We start from the raw sequence: 13,197 nt of genomic DNA, 5'->3' as shown, positions 1-13,197 counted from the left end.
TTTTATTGTGTTTTCATATTCAGAGTTTCATGTTGAGATGTTTAATACTGTATGTACAGCATAACTGTGTTCAGGTTCCGTCAGTATAATATCATATTGACATATATGAGATAAATCTGTCATTGGAAATCTCCCTCTGTCGCTGTAAACTCAAGCAAGGCACCATAATGACCTGAGTTAGGCACCATGTGAGCAGTGATGTACATTTATCATTATTAAAGTGTCAGGTTGGGGTTGATAATGTGTAACACATGAGTCCACTTCTTCTTCATTCTTCATCATCACTGGTTTAGCAGATAAAACATCTCACTATACAGGAGACATTCAATGGCATGAAAGGTCAAGATGTCGAACATTATACTGTATTACACCATAAACTCTGTGTGTGTGTGTGTGTGTGTGTGTGTGTGTGTGTGTGTGTGTGTATGTGTGTGTGTGTGTGTGTGTGTGTGTGTATGCCTCAAGCCTCTCTACATTTCACTCTCACCACTTCTTTTACTTTATAGCTATAGCTTCAGTTGGTTGGTTTGCCATGTCCCCGATCCCCCTTTCATCAGGAATGTTTCTTTGGTTAGGTGTGACGGTGGATTGATCACAGACCCGCTGAACCAGATCCTGAAATTTCTCCGTTCTACCAAACGTAAACAAATGTTACTGTAAACTCCACATTCCTCCAGATCTGCAGAAATGTGCCGGAGCAGGGGGATTTCCCTGAGAAACAGGTATTGTTCACTGCCAGTCCTCCGGCTCACGTCACCCGAAAAGCAGAACCAGTTTACAATAAATAGATGCTTGATTTGATGTGTGTGCTCATGTTCTTTCGTGATGCTGTCCCACCTGGATCTGCGTGTGCTGGCCCTGCTGATGCTGAGCTCGGGTCTCTGGGTCCGCTGTGATATTCCCAGCTCCCTGTGCGGAGCGTACATGGAAGGAGACGTCAACATCGCCATCCTGAGCTCCATCCACTCTAAAGTGATCGACCTCCACAAGAGAACCAGACCTAAGCCCTTCGTCTGCACCGAGTGAGTATCCACACCTGTGAACCAACACACTAACACAGCACTCACATATTTACTGTTTACAAGTTCAGTTCTTTGAAATCTCACTTGGTATCATTTGAGAATTACAGTAAAACACAGGGACAGTGCATTTTTGTTTTTAATAGTTGTGGGTTCCATGTACTATTATTATTATATTTAAAGGATAAGTTCACTTCAGAATTAAAACCTCCTGTTGAATTACTCTGTCCCACGTCATCCAAGATGTTCATGTGTTTCTTTCTTCAGTCGAAAAGGAATGAAGGTTTTTGAGGAAAACACTCCAGGATTTTTCTCCATTTAGTGACTTCAATGTGGTCCAGTGGGTCGAAGGTCCAGATGTGAGTTTCAGTGCAGCTTTAAAGTCTCGACACGATCCAGCCGAGGAATAAGAGTCTGATCTAGACAAACCAGCGGACATTTAATAACAAAAATAAACATTTTAGTGTTGGGTGATATGCTCCATTTTCATATTGTCCTATAGTCATCCTGAGAGATCGGCGATACACAATATAATCGTGCGGGGGGAGGGGCTTACTTATTTGATCATTAACTTGCTTATTTACTCAGTAATTTGCTTGTTTAATTACTTTGTTTTATGCATGATCTTTTTCTATTTTGCTAGCAAAGGTGGAGTGTTTAATAATAGGCTAAATCAGGTTATTTCCTGGTATAGTGAGGTAAAAAAAAACATCCTAATCTAGATGCTTGTATCTGACTATGAGTATTTAAATTATTATGTCTGTTGTGATGTTAAATAAAGCATTAAAAATGCAATATTATTTCAACATGTCAGCGGGACACATACAAGCCGTGCAGAATTATTAGGCACGTTGATTTTCTGATCATATTTTATTCCCAGGAACTTTTTGCCAATTCCAACTTTTTGCCAATTCTCTGTGCGCCGCTGTTGCCTGGAAAAGGCAGCGGTGTCAGCAACATGAAGGTCCCGTGACCGCTGGTAGACGATATAGTACAACCTTATTTGTAGTTTTATAAATTTATAAATTTCTCATGGCCGGTTTTCAGGGACGACTTAACTCCAGACATGACTCCCGCTTCTTCTCAGATTCGAGAAAGGGGGCGGGGATAGGTTAAGTTTTGAAACACGACACCCATTGGTTGCCTGGGTTCTACGTAGCAAAATACATCAAATTCTAACTGGGCCGTTTAGCTTGGAGGCGGTCTAGTTTTGTGGGGGGTGAAGAAATTGCGGCAGTGAGCGATTTTACAATTTCACAGCTTTCAGTTTACACCCTGAGCCTATATGACACACAGAATCCCATAAAAACCCATATGGGACCTTTAAATTTATGACTTTACTCCAATAAAGGAAAACAGGTTAATGTGTTTACAAGGGTACCTCCACTCCAGAGTCTCCACTCTACCTGTGTCCGCAGGTAATCTCTCCACTATATCTCTCCACTCTCTACCTGTGTCTGCAGGTAATCTCTCCACTATATCTCTCCACTCTCTACCTGTGTCTGCAGGTAATCTCTCCACTATATCTCTCCACTCTCTACCTGTGTCTGCAAGTAATCTCTCCACTCTCTACCTGTGTCCGCAGGTAATCTCTCCACACCCTACTGTATCTCTCCACTATATCTCTCCAATCTCTCCACTCTACCTGTGTCAACAGGTAATCTTGTGAATACTTCTATAAAATGAGCGATGGTTTGTCTAGATAAGACTCTTATTCCTCGGCTGGGATCATGTAGAGCCTTTGAAGCTGCTCTGAATCTGCAATTTGGACCTTCAACCAGTTGAAGTCCACTATATGGAGAAAACCCTGGAATGTTTACCTCAAAAACCTTCATTTATTTTTAAATATTATTTTGAAAGAAAGATATGAACATCTTGGATAACGTGGGGGAGAGTAAATTATCAGGAAATTTTAATTCTGAAGTGAACTAATCTTTTAATAACAAATAATCATACAGCTGGTCAGCTAAGAAATGAATACTAAGAAGTGTCTTTCTCTATATTTCCAGTTTTGATCTGATCCCATTTCTACAATCGCTGGGTGCCATCTACACAATCGAAGAAATCAACAACTCTTCATTACTTCCAGGGATTAAGCTGGGATATGAAGTGTGTGATTCGTGTGCTTCTCCCACCAAAGCTCTGCACTGTGTGGAGCATCTGCTGGCCGTTAACGGGTCGCTGCCAGCGCTCTCAGACTACTCCGACTTCCGTGCTCCGGTGAAAGTTCTTCTGGGAGAGAGGTACTCTGAGCTGTCCATCGCCATCGCCAAGCTCCTCAGCCTCTACCTGTTTCCACAGGTAATCTCTCCACTCTCTACCTGTGTCCGCAGGTTATCTCTCCACTCTCTACCTGTGTCCGCAGGTAATCTCTCTACTCTACCTCTCCACTCTACCTGTGTCCGCAGGTAATCTCTCCACTCTACCTGTGTCCGCAGGTAATCTCTCTACTCTACCTCTCCACTCTACCTGTGTCCACAGGTAATCTCTCCACTCTACCTGTGTCCGCAGGTAATCTCTCCACTCTACCTGTGTCCGCAGGTAATCTCTCTACTCTACCTCTCCACTCTACCTGTGTCCGCAGGTAATCTCTCCACTCTACCTCTCCACTCTACCTGTGTCTGCAGGTAATCTCTCCACTATATCTCTCCACACTCTACCTGTGTCCGCAGGTAATCTCTCCACTCTACCTGTGTCCGCAGGTAATCTCTCTACTCTACCTCTCCACTCTACCTGTGTCCGCAGGTAATCTCTCTACTCTACCTCTCCACTCTACCTGTGTCTGCAGGTAATCTCTCTACTCTACCTCTCCACTCTACCTGTGTCCGCAGGTAATCTCTCCACTCTACCTGTGTCCGCAGGTAATCTCTCTACTCTACCTCTCCACTCTACCTGTGTCCGCAGGTAATCTCTCCACCCTACCTGTGTCCGCAGGTAATCTCTCTACTCTACCTCTCCACTCTACCTGTGTCCGCAGGTAATCTCTCTACTCTACCTCTCCACTCTACCTGTGTCCGCAGGTAATCTCTCCACTCTACCTGTGTCCGCAGGTAATCTCTCTACTCTACCTGTGTCCGCAGGTAATCTCTCCACTCTACCTGTGTCCGCAGGTAATCTCTCTACTCTACCTGTGTCTGCAGGTAATCTCTCCACTATATCTCTCTCCACTCTACCTGTGTCCGCAGGTAATCTCTCCACTCTACCTGTGTCCGCAGGTAATCTCTCTACTCTACCTCTCCACTCTACCTGTGTCCGCAGGTAATCTCTCCACTCTACCTGTGTCCGCAGGTAATCTCTCTACTCTACCTGTGTCTGCAGGTAATCTCTCCACTATATCTCTCTCCACTCTACCTGTGTCCGCAGGTAATCTCTCTACTCTACCTGTGTCCCCAGGTAATCTCTCTACTCTACCTCTCCACTCTACCTGTGTCTGCAGGTAATCTCTCCACTATATCTCAGTGTCCACACTCTACCTGTGTCCGCAGGAAATCTCTTCAATCTCTACCTGTGTCCGCAGGTAATCTCTCATTACAGTCAACGTTACTTCAATAATTCACCATATAATGTCCCTTCTGTTATCTTTTACCTGCACTTGTGTCCCAAATCTATTTATTTTTTCTGTGGAGAATCTTCATGCAGCTTGTTTCCATACAGTAACACTTCATAGCCTATCAGACATCAAAAAGATGAAAGAGAGACCTGAAAAGCATCATAAACGTATCAAAACTCTAGTCTTTATGCATGATGTTGTTTCAGCTGCGTTGTTGCAGGGATAGAAACCGTTAATAAAACTTTACAATAAGGTTCATTAGTTAACATCAGTTAACTACATCAGTTAGTTACCATGAGCTAATAATTAACTGCACTTTTACAGCATTTATTAATCTTTGTTCATGATAATTTCAACATTTACTAATTCATTATTAAAATCAAAAGTTTTTATTATCATCTGAAATCTGTATTTTTATTCACGAACATTAACAAAGATTAACAAATACAGTAACAAATGTATTGCTCATTGTTAGTTCATGTTAGTTAATGCATTAATTAATGTTAAGGTTTATTAAACCTTATTGTAAAGAGTTACCAAACCATTTCTGAAATAGAATTGTCTCATATTTAACGTGGAAAAGACGTTGATTGCATGTTGCAGCATCACATCTGTTTAGGACCCGGTGTTAAGGCATGATGTTTATCTGCCAACAGGTCAGCACCTCATCCTCTGCTCCGGTCCTGAGCGACAAACTGCGGTACCCGTCCTTCATGCGTGTGATTCCCAGTGACGTCTACCAGGCTCAGGCGCTGGTCAAGCTCATGACTCATTTCTCATGGAACTGGGTCGGTGTCGTGTACGGAGATGATGACTACGGGAGAGCGGCCTACCAAAGCTTCGTGCAACAGTCAGCTGGATCGATATGTGTCGATTTTGAGAAAATGGTAACGCACTACTTGGACCACGTCGATGTGGAGAAGTACATCAAAGATGCTGGTAAGAGCATTAGAGAGTCTCGCGTCAAGGTGGTGCTGCTCATCCTGAAGCCACAGCTGGTGGAGAAGCTCTTCAAGGAGATGATCCAAACCAACACAAGCAGAGTCTGGATCGCGAGTGACGCCTGGGCCCTTTACCGGCCCTTAACAAAGATGACCGACATAAACAAAGTGGGTAAAATCTTTGGCTTTTCCTTTACCATGGGAAACATACCAGGGTTTGCAGACTACTTGAGAGACCTCAGGCCGACGCCAGGAGCAAGAAATGACTTCATAGAAGAGTACAAGCAGCTGAGACTGAACTGCTCGCTTTGGCCCAGGAACTGCTCTACAGATGACGTGCTGTATGCCGTGGATCTGAGAGAGGCCTACATGGAGAGGCTGGCCATATATGCTATAGCACACGGGCTCAGGACACTGCTGGACTGCAACCACACCACCTGTTCCGGAGACAACAACTTCCCTCCCTGGAAGGTGAGATCTCTCAAGCCCACGGCGCTTTGAACTTACAATAAGAGAAGAATACTTCCCTGTCAGGTTCAGCTGGTTAACATGACGTTTATTAGGTTGATGCTCATTGTTAACTCACGCTCATTCGTAATACATTAACTGATGCTAATTGTTGCAAGTGTTTAAATATTAAAAATGCATTCGTATATGTAGAAATCAACGTTAACCTAGATCTAGAACCTAGAACTACATTACCGCTACACATTTGCATAATTTCCAATAAAATAAAATGGACTGAAAATTGCCTGTTGAATATTATAGGTTGTAATTTTTAAACAGACTGAATATTTTGGAAGTGAAGTCTGGATGGCGAATGTGGATTATTGAATTTTAAATAATGAAAATGTGAGTGAAATGTTTTGAACTGAAATATTCACAGCTTAAATATACAACCATGTTGAATTTCAGACCCTAAAAGGCAAGCCCTGAAAATGCAGTGCATTAAAATCATAGACTGTAAAAAAATATGGACAAAGCGTCTGTGACGTCATCAAATTTAAAATGACAAAACTCAACCCAGTCTCTTTTTGTTAAATTTCTGTTTTATCAATATTAGCCATTATAAAAGTATAAGTAAAAGGTACAAGAAGCTATACAAATAAAGCAAACAATTCAGTCAAACATACAAAGTCAGCGCTCTAGTCTAACCATACAACAGTAAAGTTGAATACTTATAAAGTTATGAAACTTCCCCTCAGCCGAAACGATTGCCCAGGGATCAAATTATAGATTCACGAGACCAAAGATCGCCCATTAGATATACAAAAGACGAATTATATCGCATGTTTAACCACTACAGAGACGCCAGAGTCCGCGGCAAACGCCAGAACGACTAGCCGAGGAAAGGCTGTTCCAGACGGGGTACATGAACGCCGAGCGCCCGGTCATCGCTGGATCTCACAACTGGATAAAATTTTCATAAATCTTTAAATAAACCACAGATTTGAGCTTTAAACAACTACATTCTCGCCTGAAAAACTCTTAAAACTACATTTCATGATACAGAAACAGTAGTATTATATTTCAACTGTGTTAAAAAATGGCGCTTCTTATGTTGTCATTCTCCTTGGTGCAGCCTATGCTCGTTATCAGCTGTCAATCAAGCTGTCAATCAAAGTTAACCACGCCCTTATTTGTCATACATTTTATATTTAAATACGATCTAAACTAACGAGTTAGAAAAAAAATCACCCCCCTCACAGTTGTCAGGCACTCGGAAGCTATCGAAAAATACAATAAAAGTCCATGGGACCAACCTGTAAAAACATGAATTTATGCTGTGAAAACAGACATTTTAACATGGGGGCTATGGACATTTGCTCCCTTTTGGGACCTCCCTCTAGCGGATTTTCGATGTATTGCAGTTTTTCGCACTTCCGGGTAGGCTTCATTTTTCAGATTAGAATGTTGCCGCTTGATTAAAATGCAAGAACTGTTAAAGCAGCCCTATGCAGCTTTTTGCCGCTTTTTGCTCGCAGGTTTCTCTATAGAGCTCCCCCTACAGCTTCGGAATAGATATTTGACAACACTGTCGTCAAAACTCGTTGGTGACTCGCCCCCCTCCCATCTTCTACCGCTGCTCATGTGTATTTGTTTTCAAAGAAGCCGGCGAACGCACCGAGCCATGTCCACTGAGGTGTGTATGATACACAGAAGGCTAGCATATATGTTTAGATAGTGTATGTGTGCAGTGCCGTAAAGCAATTCGTTACATCGCAAGACCTGATATCACGCGATACTTCCTGACACCGCTTTGGGCTCACCGGCCCAAAGTTGCAAAGGTGTTTTTTCCGCTCAAAGGCGCTAGGGGGGTGCGAGACGACCACCATTCAACCCGAAAACAGTCATATAACTATTCCAATGACTCCGAAGCTGTTCGGTTAAGGTAAAAAAGTTACTTAGTTCACCTTTAAAGCAATATTTTTTTTTAATTTTTTTTTATTAGTGCAATTCAACAAGCTTTTTTATTTCAAATATATTTGTCATTAATTTACTTACATAGTCATGTGACCATCAGAAAACCGTGTACATGCGTATTGCAATATTAAAGCCACACTGTGGACTTTGTGACCTAAAGAGTTGACGCATACGAGTTATTTTAAATGATTCCTCAGGCCAATATACAGCGTTTGACACTATTAATGCTCCGAGCGGGGCTGCCCTCTTGAAATACCGCCTATGTAAGTTTGGAGGAGACGGACCGTCGTTAAACAGGTCATGTGACCTGGAGAACGTATCGCTTTACGGCCGTCACGTGACCATAGGCTCTGATATACTGTCTTCTAGACTTTTGCGACAGTGCTGCGGCGCTTGTGGCCTCTAGGTGGCGCTCGACGTGAAAGTTCCAGGGCTAGTGCCCCTAGCGCCCGCAAAAGTTCCGCGGTGTGGCTTTAACTTAAAATCTCAAATATTTTACATCTAAAACGTTCAGCTGAAAAAAAAAAATGATAAATGCTGTTTATTGTTCGTAGATAATAAAATTAACCATACTGTAAAGTGTTACCAAGATCAAACACCATATTCTCCAGTGTTTTTGTTTCTCCCAATTGTTTAATCTCAAGAACACTTGTACTCTTTTGCAGCTATTGGAAAGTATGCACAGTGTGAATTTCACACTCGATGGCACTAGATATTTCTTTGACGAAAACGGAGACTTTGTGGATGGCTACGACCTCATAATGTGGCAGGAAAAAGATGATCAACGAATTATTGAAATTGTGGGGAAATTCCTCTTGAAAAAAGGAGACGTGGAGATCCTCAGTGAATACCAGTCGATAAATGAGAGCGTGAGTTGTGCTGTCTCTACTTTTGCTATTCTCTCGACCACCTCCACAAGAAAACAACCATCTCTGAGATGTCTCTTTTGTCCTCCAGCTACCCTTTGCCAGGTGCTCAGACCCTTGCGGTCCTGGCACTGCGAAGAACCAGTCCAAGATCCCCTGCTGCTACAACTGCGTTGATTGTGCTGAGGGAAAATATACTGATGGATACGGTAAATAAGAATTCATTCACAGATTCACTAGGACATTTTTTTATGCAGACTATCTGACTACAAATAGCAGAACACAGCAACACTGGAACTGTCTTCAGATTGTATTTAGGGGCCAAGCACCGAAGGTGCGGAGGCACCTATTGTATCTGTTCCCGATCTTATTATTATGGGCCAAGCACAGAATGTGCGTAGGCACCTATTGTATCTGTTGGCGTACCAAAAATAATTCTTCTTTTTCTTCCGACTGGGCTTCTATGGCAGCCCATAGAACCGCTTGCGGGAAAGTTGTGCAATTTGGTACACTGATAGAGGACAGACTGAACAGTCACCTTACCAAATTTGGAGTCTCCAACTCATTCCCTCTAGCGCCACCAGCTGTCCAAATTTGCACTGATGTTTATGCTAATAACTTCTGAACCACAAGGGCTAGAAAAATGTTTTTCACGTCATGGAAATTTTTTGGTCTGATTTACACGGAAATCGAACCAGATCATCTACAGACGATGCTGACAAAAATGTATGGAATTCAAGTTGATTCGCTTAACCGTTTTTGATAAACCCACAAACAAATTTTACGTAGCGCTTGCGAAAACAGATGTAAGGCTGTATCTCCGCAACGCTTTATAGGATTCAGACCAAACTTGGTACATGTCATCACAAGCATGACCTGAGGCAACATGCTGCGTTTCGGCGCAGTGCCACCTACTGGTCCGGAGATATGAAAAATACCTAGTGGTGAATTTTTTTTTAAAATGCTTATAACTTTGGGTGTGGTCGACTTATTTTCACGAGACTCATCTAATTAGACTCCTGAAACCTTGCCAAGTCCTACGATACCAAACATGCTAGGTTTCGCCTTACGGTTTGTGTAGCGTTGTGATTTAGTGCATAAAATACATTAGGCTATATCTTCGAAACCACTTGTCCGATCGAGACGAAACCACCGTCAGAAGTTTGGAAACATAGGTCGATAGCTAAAAGCCAATGCCCAAATGCGAAAATATTGATAGTAAGGGGTAGTAAAATTCAATCAAAGTCATGTGTCAGTCATTTTTTACGTGTTTTTTTCATATAAATGTCTGTAACTCTGAAGTAAATTGAGATATTTTCACCAAAATTTACACACATATGTATGGGCTCACTCTGAGGACACATAAAAAAAATGTGGGACTGAGCCTCTTGGTGGCGCTATAATAGAACAAAACATGAAATTCCCATTGACTTCAATACAGTTTTGTGAAATAAAATGCTATACTAAACAAATGCATTGGTGTAATATTACGAAACTCAGAATGTGCCAACAAGACCATCCCCTGAAGGTACTCAAAATATTTCGAAACAGCCTCCTAGTGGTCAAAAGTTATAACAAAATTTCCAAAACGGCTAATAACTTTTGAATAATTCGGCCTATTGTAATGCCACTGGTCTTAATAGATTCCTTGGGTCAAGCCGAGAACATAGATACCAAGTTTTCTTTATTTGGCCGAACTTCCTGTCCGCCATCTTGATTTTCATTCAAAACCTACTTTTTCGAACTCCTCCTAGACCGTTTGTCCGATTTTCACCAAAATCGAATCGTATCATCTCCAGACCTTGCTGACTAAAAGTTATGGATTTCGTATCGATAGACAAAACCGTTTTCGTATAGCACAGCAGCAAAGTTGAGGCATGATGCCAAAAGCACTATTCAGGCTTTATCTCTGCAATGCCTTGACATATCGACACCAAACTTTGTATGTGTCATTGTCTCCTCTCTCTGACCACATCACATCAGCTGTGTAACTGTGCCACCTATTGGTCGAAAGTGATAATCCATTACACCATATTTTTATTTACTGTTTCTATGATTTTTCAGGCATTTTGCCTAAAATCCTCTTTAAATGTCTTTAATTGCTCATTGTTGCAGTTGGTCTGACACTTTTAGACATGTTGGCATGTCTTGTCGTCTTATTCTGCTTGGCCCCGGTAATGGCTGCTTGCAGCTATATTTAGGGGCCAAGCACCGAAGGTGCGGAGGCACCTATTGTATCTGTTCCCGTTCTTCTTCTTCTTCTTCAGCTCTGAGAGTCTATGGCAGCCCATAGAACCGATTGCGGGAAAGTTATGAAATTTGTCACCCTGATAAAGGACAGTCTGAAAAGTCACCATAGCAAATTTGGTGTCTTAAAACCAATCCCTCTAGCGCCACCAACTGTCCAAAGTTGCACTCATGTTTATGCTAATAACTTTTGAACTGTAAGGCATATCAACAAAATTATTTTGTCCTCTTATTCCCTAGCTCAAGCCGATTCGATTGCACCCTATGACATCCTTTTCCGTCATGAAAATTTTTCTGCCATTTTGAATTTTCCAAAAAACCTACTTTTAACAAACTCCTCCTAGGCCGTTGCTCCGATTTTCTCAGAGAAAAGCCGCCAAGTTGAGGCATGATGCTAAAAGCACTATTCAGGCTTTATCTCTGCAATGCCTTGACATATTGACACCAAACTTTGTATGTGTTATTGTCACTTCAATCTGACCACATCACATCAGTTTTGTAATTGCGCCACCTATTGGTCGAAAGTGACAATCAATGTCAATCAATGAATGTCTTTAATTGCTCATTGATGCAGTTGGTCTGACTCTTTCACCCATGTCTTGTCGTCTTATTCTGCTTGGCCCCAGTAATTGCTGCTTGCAGCTATATTTTTATTATTAATATTATTATTGAAATTATTGAGTTAAGCCAAACCCATCAGTCAAAACAAAAAGTTATGACAAAATATTTAGTAAATTCATTTGCATTTTTCACTGCAGTATGTCACACTCAGAGGTATTTCTTGCCAACAAGCCTATTATTTTAACTCTTTCCCCGCCATTGACGGAATTTTCATACGGTAGGGGGCGCTATTACACATCTTCTGAAAGAGTACTGAATCTCCTGATAAAAACACAGGAGAAGAAGAAGCAGAAACAAGTGATAGAAGCATTGCTGTCGCACATGTAAAATAACATGATCATTTTCCTTTTCAGATTTCCCCGAATGCCTGAAATGTCCCGAAGGAAAATGGTCTACTCCGAGAGCAAGTGAATGCGAGTATTTCCAGGAGATTTATCTGGTTTGGGATGGCAGTTATCCCATAGCTCTGTTAGTGGCCACAGCGATAGGCTTGATTCTAGTGTTCACCTCCTTCATCATTTTCAGTGTGCACAGAAACACCACAGTCATCCGAAAGGCTGACAACACGATGTCCTGTTTCATGTTCCTGGGGCTGACGGTCAGCTTCGCCAGCGTGATCATGTTCATCGGCCGGCCGAACGAGCACCAGTGCAGGGCTCAGCAAGTCTTGTACGGGCTCGGATTCACCCTCTGCGTTTCCTGCATCCTGGTCAAAGCCTATCGCACTTTCCTGGCTTTCCTGGCCTTTGATCCGGACAAGCAGCACCAGCTTAAAAAGCTCTACAAGCCTGTTATCAATTTAGTCCTGCTTACCGGTGCTCAAGGAATCATCCTGTTGTTCTGGATGACTCTGGGAAAGTCTCCTGGACCGGATATAAAGTGGCCTGAGACTGGCCTAAAGAAATATGTTGTGTGCGACGAGGGCTCCATCATAGGTTTTGTGGTGATGCATGGTTACATAGCTCTATTGGCCTTCATTTGTTTCGTTCTTGCATTCAAGGGTAGAAAAGTGCCACATGATTTCAACGAGACTGGCGTCATCATCTTCAGCATATTGATTCATCTGTTTGTCTGGCTTTGCTTTATTCCCATTTATATTGAAAGAAACAAGACCGAACAGCGGCACATTGTTCAGGCCTCGGCCATCCTGGCATCCAACTATGGCATAATCTTTTGTCATTTTATCCCAAAGTGCTACATAGTCCTGTGGGAGCTGTCGGAGAACTCGAGAGCATCAATCATGGGGAGGTTGGCTAGACGCATTAAAGAGGACACAGCCACCGCGAACATTACCGTACTACATGAAGCGGGCCGGATCACTCCAGGCGTCACCAGCCCTGGAGTAGCACCATCGGTGAATGAGATCAGTGTCATTTCTAAAGATGTTTTCATTTCTAACAAGACTGAGGATTTTTTTAATATGGATAGAGGCGGTACAGATCCCCCAGTGTCCCGCCATTTACCGCTGACGCAAAGACACACTACGAGATAAAAATAAAAGTGTTGTCTTGTATTCTAGCAATTCCAGC

The 13,197-nt window shown here is 42.3% G+C and overlaps 1 protein-coding gene across 1 annotated transcript; it reads left to right on the top strand.

Moving 5' to 3' along the window:
* Positions 1 to 825: 825 nt before the first annotated feature.
* olfcb1 (olfactory receptor C family, b1) lies at positions 826 to 13,160 on the top strand (the record flags this gene model as incomplete). The annotated part of the gene is made up of 6 exons (XM_081378996.1): positions 826 to 1,022; positions 3,029 to 3,320; positions 5,226 to 5,981; positions 8,600 to 8,803; positions 8,892 to 9,009; positions 12,022 to 13,160. 6 exons carry the CDS (start codon positions 826 to 828, stop codon positions 13,158 to 13,160), a joined length of 2,706 nt encoding a protein of 901 aa, XP_081235122.1.
* Between the last annotated feature and the right edge of the window lie 37 nt (positions 13,161 to 13,197).

Source organism: Scardinius erythrophthalmus (assembly GCF_964197995.2).
Source record: "Scardinius erythrophthalmus genome assembly, chromosome: 11".
NCBI lineage: Eukaryota > Metazoa > Chordata > Actinopteri > Cypriniformes > Leuciscidae > Scardinius > Scardinius erythrophthalmus.
The sequence above is the reverse complement of the archived record's forward strand: the minus strand, read 5'-3'. Positions and strand labels throughout refer to the sequence as shown.